The 15,086-nt window shown below is 52.5% G+C and overlaps 1 protein-coding gene across 1 annotated transcript; it reads right to left on the bottom strand.

Annotated features, from left to right (window-relative positions):
- Positions 1 to 7,969: 7,969 nt before the first annotated feature.
- Positions 7,970 to 14,832, bottom strand: LOC123345837 (C-type lectin domain family 2 member D-like). The gene is made up of 5 exons (XM_044982895.1): positions 14,490 to 14,832; positions 13,656 to 13,763; positions 11,650 to 11,834; positions 9,004 to 9,107; positions 7,970 to 8,767 (listed from the first exon to the last, which is right to left on the bottom strand). The coding sequence occupies exons 1-5, from the start codon at positions 14,830 to 14,832 to the stop codon at positions 8,638 to 8,640; spliced, it is 870 nt and encodes a 289-aa protein (XP_044838830.1). The 3' UTR covers positions 7,970 to 8,637.
- Between the last annotated feature and the right edge of the window lie 254 nt (positions 14,833 to 15,086).

A 15,086-nucleotide genomic window follows, 5' to 3' on the forward strand; every position in this document is an offset into this window, starting at 1 on the left:
CCCCTGGCTCTCTCCTCCGCAGCTGAACCCGGGGCCACCTCCATTTCGGCCCAGAAGGTGCCTCAGGGTCAGCTAGGGGAGCTGCTGTCTTCCTCCTCCTCCAGCAGGCGATGCAGCTCCTCCCTTTCCCCTGGCCACGAGCCTCTTCCCCGCCTGCGGGGACAGAGGGGCCGCTCTCCGCCTGGGCAGGCTGGCTGATGTTTGCTGCCGGCTCTGGAGCCACCTGCCCGGCCTTCCTCCTGAGCATCCGCCTGATTCGCTCCATCCTGGAACTGAGTGGGGAGCAGCCATGAGTCTGGCTTCAAAGCAGCCTCTCATTAACAAGCCTGCCTGCTCCCCTGCCCACCTCCCCTCTGCTGAGGCAATTTCTCCTCCCGACACATCCCACCCCAGGGCACAGGAACCCTCAACCTGGGGAACAAACCCTGACAAGGGACGGGCTGGGAGCCCTAGTGGTGGGATATTCCCACCACACTGGGGATGGCTCTGGAGAACTCCACTTACTTGCTCTAGATCGGATGGAGCTGGATGGCAGATGCTCAGGGTTGCTCCTCCCTTCACCCTCCTCGATCTCCGCACCCAGGTGGCCGGAAACGGGTGCCGCTCAATGCCCTGCCAGCAGGGCAAGGGGTAGACACCAGATATCGAAACTGGCTGTGAAAACAATACAATGCCACTAGTGGAACACTCCTGGGACACTCCATAGCTGTACCGGGGCCACCTCCATTTGGGCCCAGAAGGTGCCTCAGGATCAGCTAGGGGAGCTGGGGTCTTCCTCCTCCTCCAGAAAGCCAGAGCTGGGAAGTGCCAGCAGGACTCGATTCCCAGTCTCCCTGGCTCCGAGTGGGACCTGTTGCCGTGACTGACGAATTTGCTCCTTGTCCCCCATCCAAAGCCAATAACACATCTCTGGGTTGGCAGTCATGAGTTAGACCTTCTCAGCACCCCTCTGTCTCCCGCAGCCCTCAGCTGTTCCTTGGATTGCGGTGGCTTGGATGGTAACAGGAGTGGATATTGTTACTGGCTCACTGGGTGGTTCTAGCCAATGAGAGTCTCAGTCTAGCCTCAGAGGCCCACACCCCCAGACACTACAGGTCACGGTGGATTGATTTCATTCCCAATGTTTTGTAGTTGTATTTTTGAGTTATTTTCCTAATGAGGGATTGATTCTCGTGAAATTCTTAGTGGTGGCCGATGACAGATCACGGAGCAATGGTCTCAAGTTGCACTGTGGAAGGCTTAGCTTGGCTATTAGTTCACTAGGAGGGTGGTGAAGCCCTGGTATGGGTTCCCTAGGGTGGTGGTGGAATCTCCATCCTTACAAGTTTTTAAAGGTCAGCTTGACAAAGCCCTGGCTGGGATGATGAAGTTGGGGTTGGTCCTGCTTTGAGCAGGGGGGTTGGACTAGATACCTCCTGAGGTCTGGTCCAGCCCTAGTCTTCTATGATGCTAGGAATAGGGATCCATTCAAACATGTTGACTTGCTGGTTTTGCAGGATACGTACAAACAAAAAGGTTGACTGAACCATTTGTTTTCATTTCAAACAAACTGAGGTAAAGAAGTATCTCTAGTTCGTGCACTGAACTGATTGTTCCTGCTCATAGCGTCCTTCCAGATTTTAGAAGTAGTAGCTCACACCTCCTCCTCTCTAGCCTTTATTCATATATTACAAGAGGAAAAGAAGCCTTCATCCTTTTCGAACTCCCAATCAGTTTCTGACATTTGAATGAAGTAGCTGCATCAACTGGAATGAAGAAAATATTCTTTCTGCACCTGCAGAAGAGGCTAGTGCTGCCAAAATCTGGCTGAGTGTTTCAATCACTTCTGGACCCCCAGGTGCTTAGGCAATGACTTCCAACAGTTCAGTGCTTTGACTTCCTCTGACACTTGGCAGCAAACATGGACTTCTTCATGTAGGTATTGATTTAAATTACTTTAATAGGCTGGAGCAACTAGAGGCCTTAACATCACTTGTCATCGTTTCAAATTTTATACTTGATAGGTTTAAAAAAAAACTTTCAATATACGTTTTAAAAACCCAGTTTCAATTTTTTAAAAAAATCTCTTTCGGGGGGCGGGGGGGTGAGTTGTGAAAAAGCCACTGATTGGTCTTGCCCTTGATTTTAGAAGAACTACTTCATCTGAGAGAATCAGAAACTGCTTGTGTTCTAGTCAAGGAGAGGAGGCAGCAAAATTCATCCTAGCAGTAATTTGTTGGGCCTTATTTGCTCAGTCTCAAACAAACAAGTGTGCAAAACTCTAGCTAGTCTCTTTTATGTAGGCCCAGCTAAGAGGTGGTGGGAGGGGCAGGAATGCTGTCTCCGTCCCGGATCCAGTAGCAATTGCACAGGATATTGCCACAAAACCTACATTTTACTGCCAACTCTCTCAGCCATTCCTCTCCTGCGCTTCCTGGTTTCTAAGTTTCAAATCCACAAAACCTTCCCCTTGACAGTCACTGCCCAGGTGGTGCAGCAGGCAGAGGAACCTGAGCAGTAACATTGTGACACCAGAGGTAACTCAGCCACCTGTCGCTCCCTGACTCCACTAACCCTGAGCATAAACCCGAAGCCTGAGCCCTGCCTTGGGTATCGCTCCCACAGAAACCTGCAGGTTCATTTACTGACTTATGCAAATCACCTGTGGAAAGTTAGCACTGACTGGCTGACTGACTATCTTGTCTCCTATCTTGTACTTAGAGCCTATATTTTTTCTTACCTTCTACACAGATGACAACGTCTTTGAAACAAATTCACACGGGAATGAAAACCACATGCAGAGAATCTCCTCTACACCAACGTCTCTTGGTCCTCGGCGAGAGCCCACGAGCTGGAGGCTTGCTGCAGCAAGGCTACAGGGCTCTCCGAGGGTCCCCCTGCCCCGCACCCCTGTCCTGCCTGGCTGTTGGCAACGGAGCTCTGTGAGGTCACGGACGCCTCATCATCTTTGCCCAATAGGCTGAGTTCCTGCCAAAGGCCTTTGTGATGTCACTGCCACACCCACCTTTCCCTGGCAGGCCTGATGTCTGCCCCTGGCCAGCCCAGCTGGATGTTTGAGCTGCACCCCGGATCACCCCACTTGCTCAATATTGGTTCTGGGGAGCAAGCAGGCCACCCAGTAAAACAGCAGAGTCTGTTCCTCACCTCACACTGAGTTTTTCATAGAGGTTATGACACAATTCGATCTCCTAATCTGGCCTCTATTTCACAGGCTATGAAATTTCACACACTTTGCACCACATGAAGCCCAATTGCTTGTAAGTCACTAAAAGGCACCTTCCCAACCAGTTATGATGGTAGGACACCAGGAAACAGAGACTCCAGCTCTCCCCTGGGTAATTTGTTCCAGTGGCTAGTCTCCCTCACTGTCAAAATTACATTGGAAATTGACAATCTCTGATAAGGGCCAAATTTATGACAATCTTTTAAATAATTTAAATAGAAGAGAAAAAATAACATTCAGTAGAACATGTTCACTGCCAAGTTTTTCAGACAGTCGCACCACTGATGTGATAGCTAAGGCCCTGGAAGCAAAGTTAGCTGAAATGCTAACCCAGCTTTGGGCAGCAGTAAATGTGCAGAAAATATTGTCTTCCTTTCAGTTTATTCAAATCGTTCAGTTCATTCGACTAGTTTGTTGAAATTCAAGAAAGCCATTGGGAATTCACAAAACAGGGAAACTTGTTTTCCTCCCTCAATCTAGGGATGAACACTAGGGGATAGATCTACTGGTTCATCAATCTAGAAACACGTGGAGACAAGAATGTATCATTTCACTTCACTAACCACACATCAAATTGCCTTCGTTTAAGAAATCTGTTAGTCTGAAATGCAACATTTTGATACAACTTCTTTCTTATGCTTCTCTTTCTAGCTCTGGCATGGCCTTGCTGTGTGACCAAAGAGAGGTCACTTCTTTTCTCTTTCCCTCGGTATCATGGGGGATGGAGAAAATTCTCTCAGTCCTAGCAGGAGAGAGATTTGAGCAAGTGAGGCGTGTTAGGGCCCTCGTGCTCTAAAGGACAATGGGCAATTGTTGTTTGGGGCAAGAATCCCGACGGATTTGTTACTTGTCCCCCAACCAAAGCCAATAACACATCTCTGTATTTTCAGTCATGAGTTAGACCTTCTCAGCACCCCTCTGTCTCCTGCAGCCCTCAGGTGTTCCTTGGATTAGAGAGGCCTGGATGCTAAGAGAACTGGAATTATTTTACTGGCTTCCTGGGTGTTTCTAGCCCATGAGGGTCTCAGTCTGGCCCCCAAGGCCCACACCCCCAAACACTAAAGATCAGGAGGGGTTGATTTCACTCAATGTTTTTTGTATTTCCATTTTTGAATTATTTTCCTAATGAAAGATTAAGATTTCATGAGAATCAGAGCTGGCAGATGACAGAACAAGGAGCAATGCTCTCCAGTTGCAGTGTGGAAGGCTCGGATATTAGCAAAAACTTTTTCCCTAGGAGGGTGGTGATGCCTTTGAATCTGCTAGGATAGAGTCCCCTATCTTGTACTTAGAGCCTATATTTTTTCTTACCTTCTACACAGATGACAATGTCTTTGAAACAAATCCACTAGGGAATGAAAACCACACGCAGAGAATCTCTTCTACAGCAACTGTCTCTTGGTCCTGAGTGAGAGCCCGCGAGCTGGAGGCTTGCTGCAGCCAGGCTACAGGGCTCTGCGAGGTTCCCCCTGCCCCGCACCCCTGTCCTGCCTGGCTGTTGGCAAGGGAGCTCTGTGAGGTCACGGACGCCTCATCATCTTTGCCCAATAGGCTGAGTTCCTGCCAAAGGCCTTTGTGAAGTCACTGCCGCACCCACCTTTCCCTGGCAGGCCTGATGTCTGCCCCTGGCCAGCCCAGCTGGATGTTTGAGCTGCACCCCGGATCACCCCACTTGCTCAATATTGATTCTAGGGACCAGCCAGGCCACCCAGTAAAACAGCAGAGTCTGTTCCCCACCCCACACTGAGTTTTTCGTAGAGGTTATGACACAATTCGATCTCCTAATGTGGCCTCTATTTCACAGGCTATGAAATTTCACACACTTTGCACCACATGAAGCCCAATCGCTTGTAAGTCACTAAAAGGCACCTTCCCAACCAGTTATGATGGTAGGACACCAGGAAACAGAGACTCCACCTCTCCCCTGGGTAATTTGTTCCAGTGGCTAGTCTCCCTCACTGTCAAAAATGTGTGCCTACGTCTCATTTGAATTTCTCTGGCTTCAGCTGGCAGCTGTTGGTTCTTGTAGTGCCTTTTTGGGCTAGATCGAATTAGCCCTGCCCCATGAAATGCAATCTTCCCGTCCTGCTGGGAGCCCCCCAGCCAGGAAAACCCAGTAGGGGCCTCCTAGCTGTTTCTCTGCCCCGCTGGTGACAGAACTTCCTCTCCGTGGGGATATCAAAACAAACAAAAGACTAATCCGTCTTTTTAAATTAATACTCACTATATTGAATAGAAGAGACTATTTTAGGAAGCTTGGAGAGCCTGGATGTACGTCTGGCCCCTCTTATAGCCAAGAGTGAACAACCACCAAAACAAAGAACCCAAACAAAGACTTCCGTCCACTGAGATTTGAAAGTATCTTGTCCCTTCATTGGTCCTCTGGTCACGTGTCAGCCAGGTTCACTGAGCTTGTTAACCCTTTACAGGTAAAAGAGACATTAACCCTTAACTATCTGTTTAGGACACCCTCAGCCCGGGCACCACCCCAGAGCCCGCATCCCCAGCCGGAGCCCTCACCCCCTGCACTCCAACCCTCTGCCCCGGCCCCTTGTCCCCCACACACTCCAAACCCCTCGCCCCCACCCCCATCACATGAATTTTGGTATGTGCACCAATAGGGAGGTGCTGTGCCAGCCAGAGCCCAACCGCTACACGGCAGTTAAACAGCCCCTTCGTTTGAGGCCACATCAGCAGGTGCGAGCCAGCCACAGGTGTCTAACTGCAGAGTAGTCACCCTTTGTGCTTCAGTTTCCACATCTGAGAAACGGGGATATTGATACTGACCTTCCTTTGTGAAGGGCTTTGAGCTCTACTGCTGGAAAGCTCTAGATCAGAGCGAGGGATTATCACTATCACACGGACATTAAAGATTTCTGTTGAACCGTGCAAAAGCTGAGTGAGTTTATTGTTGATGGGCCACAGAGCGGCCAGAACTCTGGCTTGGGATTCAGGACACCTGGGTTTATTCCTGTCTCTGACCTGTTCTGTGACTTTCCACAAATCACTTACACTCTCTGTGCTTCAGTTTCCTCTCCCAGCCTTTGTCTGTGTCATAAACAGTTAGTTAAGGATTAAGGTTTTTGTCTACCTGTAAAGGGTTAACAAGCAGTACCTGTGGACACCTGACCAGAGGACCAATAAGGGACAAGATTATTTTCAAATCCGTGTGGAGGGAAGTTTTTTTTTCCTGTTCTTTGTTTTTCTTAGAGAGTCTCTCTTGGGTTTTAAGAGAGTCCAGACATCTTAATCAAGTCCTCCCAGGTTTCTGCAACAAATTCTTCTATTCAAGCTAGTGAGTATTAGTAAGGAACTAGTATTCTTATACTTTTATTTCTGTATTTGCAATTCTGTGTTTTGCTATAGAATTTCTTTAAGTCTGTACTGTGATTGCTTTTACTGAGAAAGAGGGGAGGGGGAATTCTCTCCAGAGATTGATAAGTTTAGATCCTGTATTGTTCTATCTTGATTACAGAGACAGTGACTTTTCTTTTTATTCTTTAATAAATTCTTTTCTACTAAGGACTTGGTTGATCTTTCTTTGGGTGGATTCTCAGGGAAAGGGGAGGGGGAGGTATCCCTCTGTAGTTAGATCCCTATGTCTCTCCTAGGAAAAGGGACGGGGGAGGAAGCAGGGAGGAATGGTTTATTTCTCCTGGGTATAAGAACTCCATGGATTTGGGGCTCTTGGAATCCCCTAGGATTTTGGGGAAGGACTGTGTCTCAATCCACATACCTGATTGAGTGGTGGCAGCTTTTACTAGATCTAAACTAAAATTTTAGTTTAGAGGGAAACCAGTGCAGGTCCCCACATTGGAACCCAACAGCTCCAAGTGGGGGTGAGACCTATGACAGTCTGTCTTGTCTATTTAGACTTGAACTGCTTAGGGCAGGGACTGTCTCTCCGTGTGTGTGTGCAGCATGAGGTACAACAGGGCCCTGATCTCAGCTGGGGCAGGGACTGTCTCTCCCTGTGTGTCTGTGCAGCACCCGGCACAACGGGGCCCTGATCTCAGCTGGGGCAGGGACTGTCTCTCCCTGTGGGTCTGTGCAGCGCCCGGCACAACGGGGCCCTGATCTCAGCTGGGGCAGGGACTGTCTCTCCCTGTGGGTCTGTGCAGCGCCCGGCACAATGGGGCCCTGATCTCAGCCGGGGCAGGGACTGTCTCTCCCTGTGTGTCTGTGCAGCGCCCGGCACAACGGGGCCCTGATCTCAGCTGGAGCCTCTCACTGCTGATGTCAGACAAATAATCTTTTTATCTTCCTGATGCTTAGCACAGGGGTTAGGGTGCGTGTGTGTCACTGTTCGCAGTTTGTCCAATCAGGAATTGTGCCTGGGGGTTGCGCCTGGTGAGAGAGAGAACAGCCCGGCTCTTTGATTTCTCGCACCCACACTCCAGTGGGCTCCTGACAGACCCGTTCTTCTTCCCCAGGGCAGCGACACCAGCGCAGAGCCCGGCCCTTTATAGGCAGAGTCCAGGGAAAAGCCCAGTGAGGGCAGTGCCCTTCCACTAGAGGGCATCACCCCCTCCCCCATAGGCAGAGTTTCCCCTCATTCGGGGGGAGCCCCTCCCCGGCAGGCAGAGGGGAAACAGGGAGGATGACAGGTAAAGACACACAGGCTCACATTGTCCTCAGCACATTAGTCCTTGTGGGGAGGGGAGCTCACAGCCCTGGTGGGAGGATGCAGCTGCTGCCTCAGTTTCCCTGCTCGGTTGGGAGGAGCCGTTCACATGACAACTTCACGTTTACAAAATAAAAGTTTCCCTTCTGGGAGCTGGTGTATTATTATACAAATAATTATGTACACACATGTATATACACACACACGTCTGTCCTAGCACGTCCCTGCAATCCCCTCCTGGCCGCGGCGTCTCTTCACGCTCCCCCAGCGCTCAGCAGGGCCTGCACAACAGCCCTTCTCGCTGTACAGCAGAGTTCATGTGTCCTCGCCCCAGGCTGCAGGGTTCACACCGGCCCCTTCGCCCCATGGCTGCAGGGTTCACACCGGCCCCTTCACCCCATGGCTGCAGGGGTCACAGCACCTCCCGCTGGCCCCAGCCAGTACATTGGCTCTAGCCACAGCCCGGGCCAGGCTCCTGCCCTGGGCCCCTGACAGGAGGGACACAGCAGCTTGGCTGCTCCCCTGCTGATTTCCAAGTCAAAAGGTTCCTGTCTCTGTGCCAGAGAGTGAGCTGGGGGCTGCTGGCCAATCCGCACCCTCACCCCAGTCCCCAATGGGCCAATGGGGGCCAGAGGCTCCAAGGGGAGGAGCTACCTGATGTCCTTCAGCGAGCGTCTCTCTTCCTTGCTGCTGGGCTGTCCCCCTTCGCCAGCCCCGTCCAGTTCCCCACGCGCTGAGGCAGCTGGGCCAGCCCCACTGACAGGACAAGGCCCGACGCATCCAGGGTCAGTCACTTTGCTCTGCCTGCTGGTTTCTCTGCTGCTTTGCTGCAGATCCAGTGTCCCTCCCTGGAGCAGCCTGAACTGGCAATTTCGCCATTGTCCGCAAAAGCACACAGGCCTCCTCCCACTATTGGAAACCTGCAACAGCAACAAATCATAATAAAAACCCGACACAACTGTTAGAGCAGCTGCGACTAGCAGTGAAAATCCAGCCCTGAGCAATTCACCCCAGGTCACACGGCAAATCTATGGCAGAGCCAGGCACTGAGCCCCGACTTCCCAAGTCAGCCCCAGGCCTGAACCACAAGGCCAGTGTCCTGTTTCACATGTGAGCTGCAACATTTACTGAGTTAATAGAATTGAATGGGACCCACCAGTTGTTGAATTCGGTGCCATTGGTCCACATCCAGGGCTGGCCCGGTTCCCTCCGGAGACCGATCCAGTGGTGAGAGGGTCCTTTATGGCGCATCAGGAAATCCTGTGTTAAAAAAGTAACAGCAAATACACGTTACGCATCTCCGTGTCTGGGATCTCTACAACCTACACTGGGTTCTCTGGGCTGCTATGCAGGGCGCTGGGCAGGTAGTCCAGGCTGGGAATTCCCAACCCCAGAGGCAGGACCCATCCGCAACATGAGCCAGAGGATTCAGGGGGCCTGGGGTCTTTGGTGGTGGGGAGCCCCCGCCGCTGAATTGCTGCCAAAGACCTGGCAATGCGGCGGGGGGGGGTGTCCTTCTGCCCCAAGACCCGTCGCCATAGGTCTTCAGGGCACTTCGGCAGCAGGTCCCGGAGCGGAAGGACCCCCCACCACCAAATTGCTACAGAAGATGCTCTGGGGGCCCGGGCATCATGAGAGTTTTCCGTGGTCCCCGGAGCGAGTGAAGGACCCCGCTCCAGGGGCCATGAAAAACTCTCGTGGGGGCCCCTGCAGGGCCCAGGACAAATTGCCCCACTTGTCCTCCCCTCTGGGTGGCCCTGCTATGGGTTGGTGCTCAGACTAGTCTAGTGTATTTCATAGATCTGGCTGGAGATTTTTCAGCAAAATATTTCTGACAGAAAATGTGTTTCCTACAAAGATGAATTTTGATTTCATGGAAAAGTTTCTATTTTCCATTGAGCAATGATTTTGTTTTGGGTCAGTTCGACATTAATCTGTAGGCAGCTGAGTTACCAAGGTGCCTCATGGGAGTTATAGTTTGGGCCTCATTATCTGCTCTGGATTGGGTTCCCCCAGACTATATCTGCTATAATGCACCATGGTTCCCCTATTGGCTGCGCCACTGCTGGGCATCATGGGAGATGTAGTCCGACCCAGGATCTCAGTACACAGAAGGGGGCAGAAGGCCCCCAAACTACAACTCCCATGAGGAGCCACAGGTGCTGTTCAATGTTGGACCAAGCTGAAACAAAATGTTCTGATTTGGTTTGACAAACCAAACTGCTTTGCTATGTGAATGCGGAAAGAAATTGGTTTGATCAAATGTGGAAACCAGATATGTTCACACATTTCTGGAATTGAATGCAAAGTAAAAAGTTTGTGTATTTCAACTTCTTGTCCTGACTCACGATAGAGACAAAAATGTGAAAATATCAGAAAGTCCCATCAAAATTCTGATTTAGCAGCTACCTGGCAAAGCTTCTTGGCTGCATTCCAGACCTTTACCACTCCTGCATTCTTACCAAATCCCATGATTTTACTGAGCGTCTCATGCTGTTTGGTGTTTTTCTTAACACCCCAGCTCCTGGAGTCAGGTGATTACAAGAGACTCTCGTCTTTCAGAAGTTTCTAGCCCTCATGGTTGCAGAGAAAAACTTGTAAATGTGACCTCTAAAAGCTACGACACCAGAAAATAAATTAAAAGCCGTGACAGCTGTTATTTTAAAGTCAATCTCATGGTTTGGGAGGTCCGAATCGATAATTTTTGAACACTTAGGCTGGCAATGCTGCTCCTGTCCCATTAAAGGGCTGGAAAATAACTGGATTCCCCTGTTGGGGATTCCCCTGGAGCAGAGGGTTGGCACATTAGCCCCACACTGCTCCGACTCAATCCCCAATGAACGGGGAGGATGGAGAGTGGGTGGCTGTAGTGGGGCGGACTGCCCCACTCCTTGTGAGAGTGGGCTGCGGCAGGCCAGGGTGCCTGCGCAGACAGGGAGCCAATCAGAGAAGGGTTTATTGTGAGCCAATCAGGGCCCAGTTTAGGGACAGCCAATCAGGGCCAGGCTCAGAGGTATATAAAGGCTGCCCAGAGCAAGAGCAGTCAGTCTGCCCCAGGCCTTCAAGAGGGGAAGGTCAGTCTCCAAGGGAGGAGGCTAGCACCACGGACAGTGCAGTGCTGGCCAGGCTCGTGGAGGCTAGGGAGCTGTAGCCTGCCAGGCTGCAGGCCCCTGAAAGTAAGGGCCTAGCGGGTGCAAGGGGCCGTAGGGGAAGTGGCCCAGGGAAACAGACAGCGGAAGGGGAGAGAAGGACAGCGAGGCTGATGCCAGAGGGTCCCTGGGCCGGAATCCAGAGTAGAGGACAGACCTGGGTCCCCCCCTTCATTCCTTACAGTGCACCCAGCCATTGGCCGTAGGGAGCGGCCATATTGCTACGCCAGATCCCTGACGAGGGATTGGACTCAAGGGCGGTTGGACATAATGACTGAGGTGTGGGACTGCTGATCACCGACCCCCCCGGAAGGGGGTGCAGAAGGACTAAGGGGCACTGCCGGAGGGCAGCGTCCTCGAAGAGGACGCCGCCGAGCACGCAGCAACGTGGGTCCAGAGACAACAACAGAGGACAGAACGACGGACAGGACACCACCAGGAGGAGGCGCTCTACTGGAAAGAGCTAATTCCCAGAGTCACCAGGAGGAGGCGCCAGGTGGTGAGTCCCAACCCGTTTACAGTGGAGCACTCTGCACTCTGGCTATTCTGGGATGTGAGAAGTTGCCCTAAATTCAAGCAGCATCTGGGGCCCTGCCAGCCCAAGGGCAAACCCTGCCACCCCCACCCTGTGCAGCCCAGAATCTGGGTCTCACCGCTTCCTGCTGGGTGTCAATCGCCGCCAGGGAGGCACCGAGGGCAGAGCAGTGGCTCTGGCTGTAGGTCCAGTTCCCTTCAGCCTGTGAGAAATAGTAACACTTCCCCAGGTACCCGACCCAGCCGTCTGGGCAGGCAGCCACTGGACAGGCAGCACAAGCTGGACACGGCTCAGGTTTCTTTGCTGGAGATGAGAAAGTAACAGGGTGAGAGATCTGCCCGTCACCCTCTGTAGCCACGGCAACAAGCCCCAGTGACACCACGCCACAGAACCCCACACCCCATCCACACCATGGGAAGCTGAGTTTGTGCCAAGACACGTTCCCCTTCACAACAGAGAGAGGCCAGTGCCACCCATCAGCTCCACACAGCGACGCGAGCTGTGAATTCGGGGTCTCGTTTCCAGCCCTGGGCTCCTTTGCTGGGGTCCCCATTTTGGCCCCTGCAGGTACATGCAGGCACAGACTGGGACGCTGTGTGGAATATGTGGAACACTTAGTGTTGTTATTGATACCAATATTATCAAGTGGCAACCGAGCTGGCCAGACAGGCCGTGTGAGGGAGCTGCGAAAATGTTATGATTTGCCAAGCACGATAACCTTGTTTATATGCTTGTATACCTTTTGTGCTATGAGTTATAGATGTGTGGGGTATAGCTGTGCTGTGTGTCTGGGTGACACCCCCAGACAGATTGGCATCGGCCCAGCCCAGCCTGCTCAATGGTCCATCCAGGGTCATCAGCTGCACAATGAACCCATGGAAAGGAGACAGGGGCTACACCTTGAGTCAGCAAGACAGGTAGGGACAGGCCGGTGGACAGAGAACTCTACAGCTCTTCCATGCCATGTGCTGTGAGCTTGTGTTTGGGACACAGGAAGTACCAGCCACATAGCAAAAGAACATAATGGGCAGCTGCACAGTCTCCATTTTGTCTTCAATCCTGCTCCTCACCTCTGCAGGAACTTCTCTGCAAACTGAAGCTCTGAGCAAAGGAGTGAGTGACCCATCCAAGCTGGGGATGTTCCCAGGGGGACTTTCAAGCCAGCAAACACCAATGCAGCTAAGAATCTGATCTATGGACTCTGAAGTATCTGGATGTATCTAACTGCTTGGCCATTTGACAACTCTTCTTGTTCTTTTTGTATATTGAACCTTTAGATTTAGGGGCTAAAGCACTGGCTGGCAGGGTGGTATTTTGCGTAAGATCCAACCTAATATTGGCCTGGTAATGTGACTGCCCCTTTGGGGTCAGAAGAACATTTTGTAGAGTGAGCAGAGCTTTTAAATAACTTCTCACTGTACTGGACCCACTGGATCCATTCACTGAGGAGGAGCAGGGGGGCTTTCAGGCAGGCTTGGAGCCTCATTCCTGTGAAGCCAGCCAGCTCGGCAAGAGACTGGACTTTGGGTGGGTGGCTTCATTAGACAGGGAAGCTGAGTGCAGACCCAGTGCTCAGAAGTGCTGTGCGTGATACAGCAATATAAAGTAAAACTATTGGACAGAGACACATGGCATCTCTGGGGGCAGAGGATCTGGGATTTCTGTGAGTAGCCAGTGTCAGGGCTGGATGTCACAGGGGAGCGCTGCAAAGGGATGCAGGGACTGGGCTGCAGCTATTGTTACCTGCAGGGCAAAGCCAGGGCTGGCCTAGCCGGGAGGAGAGGGCTTGTGAGGCTGAAAGGCTGGTGGGTTTAGGGAGCTGACAGCCAGCCAGGCACAGGTACCACTTCCTCCCACTGCAGGAAGGGGGGTGAGACGGTGACCCACAGCCCTGGGTAACCAGGTGTGTTTGGGCGACACAGCAGAGTTACCCAACAGCCAGTGGGACATTGGAGGAGGGGGAGACCCCACAGAAACACCACGGGCTCAGCAGAGTCTGATGTGACTGTTGAAGCAGGGGTGGGCTGTGGTGGGAGGGGGAGAAGTTGGCGGGGGGGCGGTTGTGATGTTTCCAGCACAGAGTGGAAGGTGCAGAGACGGGGTCAGTGCAGGCTCCACACTCACCTGACAGTGCGATGATGAAGATGAGGAGGAGGATGCTCAGGATGAGATTGAGACCCACACTCGGAACTGCCCAGCGACGTGCCCTTGGTTCCAACCGAGACAGCAAACCTGTAACAGAAACAGCCCGTAATGCTCACGCTGCTGCTACGGCAGGGGGTGCAGGGCCCTACACTGATTAACTGCATCAGCTGGAACTTGTTTGAAAACAGGGGCTATTCTGCAAATACAGAGACGTATTTAGAATGAGGGGGGGAAGTGCTTTCAACTTTTTTGGAGGGGGGGGGAAGATCTCTGAAAAACTCCAATTGAAACCTCCTGTTTTTTTCTGATTTCCCCGGCCCCTTGAAAATGTTTCCAGTGAAAGTATTTAGTTAAAATGGGAGAGATTGGAGAGAGGAGACCCCGACATAACAAATCAAAACTTGATTCTTCTCTTATTTTCTAACACAGAAATCCTTTCCCCCCCAAAGTGTGTCCATCTGGAATGCAGCCTGGGACTGTTTCCATTTGAAACCCTGAAAACTTTGGAACAAAAAAATTGTGGAAAAATTTGTTCAGAAAAGCATTTCCCACCCAGAAGGCGCTGCTGGAAAGTTGACCGGCCTGTCTAGCGCTGACGGAGGAAGTGGGGTGAATAGACAGGGACTGAGCCGGGACCTCTGGATCAAAAGCCACAGACGCTCCTGCCTGGCCTAAGGGCTTCAGCACATTGAAGGCCGTGGCTGACTTGTGTCTTTTACACAGACCGGTCGCTAGAGGAAGCTACAGGCCCTCGCTGAGTTAATGCGGGTTGGACAGGAGAGGGGTGAGCAGACCCCACAGAGGCAGCTGTACCTGTAGGGCAGATTGTGCAGCTCTCTCCAGCCTGCGGGGGGATGGGCACGTGGGTTGTTCTGTTTTGTGTCACTGGGGTTTCCTGGGAGGCCAGGCCTGACTCTGACTCCTCAGCAGGAGACAACTCCTCCCACATCGTCTCTCTCTCTGAAAGACTCGCGGACTCCGAGCCGGGAGACTCGCTCAGCGGAACCCCCTGTCCGCAGCCGCCGGTCCCTGGGGGCCGGTCACTGTCCCTGGGCTGGGAGCTGGGGACACGCGGGGGGCGGAGTTTGGCTTCCTGCCACCGGGGGGCGCTTGTTGCTGCAGGCGGGGTGGACAGTTGAGTTTGTCTCAGCTCCATTTCCCTTGTTCCGGTTCCCCGATCGGAGCGGGCGGCGCCGCGGGGGCCGGGCTGTGTCGGTGTCTGTGTCCCGCGAGCCCGCCGGGCCGGAGTTAACCCTTTCCTCGCCGAGCCCTGCCGGGAGCGGGGGCTGCCGCCCAGGTGAGCAGGGAGCTGCGGCCGAGGGGCGGGGGTATCCGCGGGGCACCGGGCTGGCTCCGTCCTGGCTCCCCCGCTTGGTGCCCTGGATCCGGTTCAGCTCCCGGCTCCTTCGC

The sequence above is a fragment of the Mauremys mutica genome, chromosome 12, assembly GCF_020497125.1.
Source record: "Mauremys mutica isolate MM-2020 ecotype Southern chromosome 12, ASM2049712v1, whole genome shotgun sequence".
Classification (NCBI taxonomy): domain Eukaryota; kingdom Metazoa; phylum Chordata; order Testudines; family Geoemydidae; genus Mauremys; species Mauremys mutica.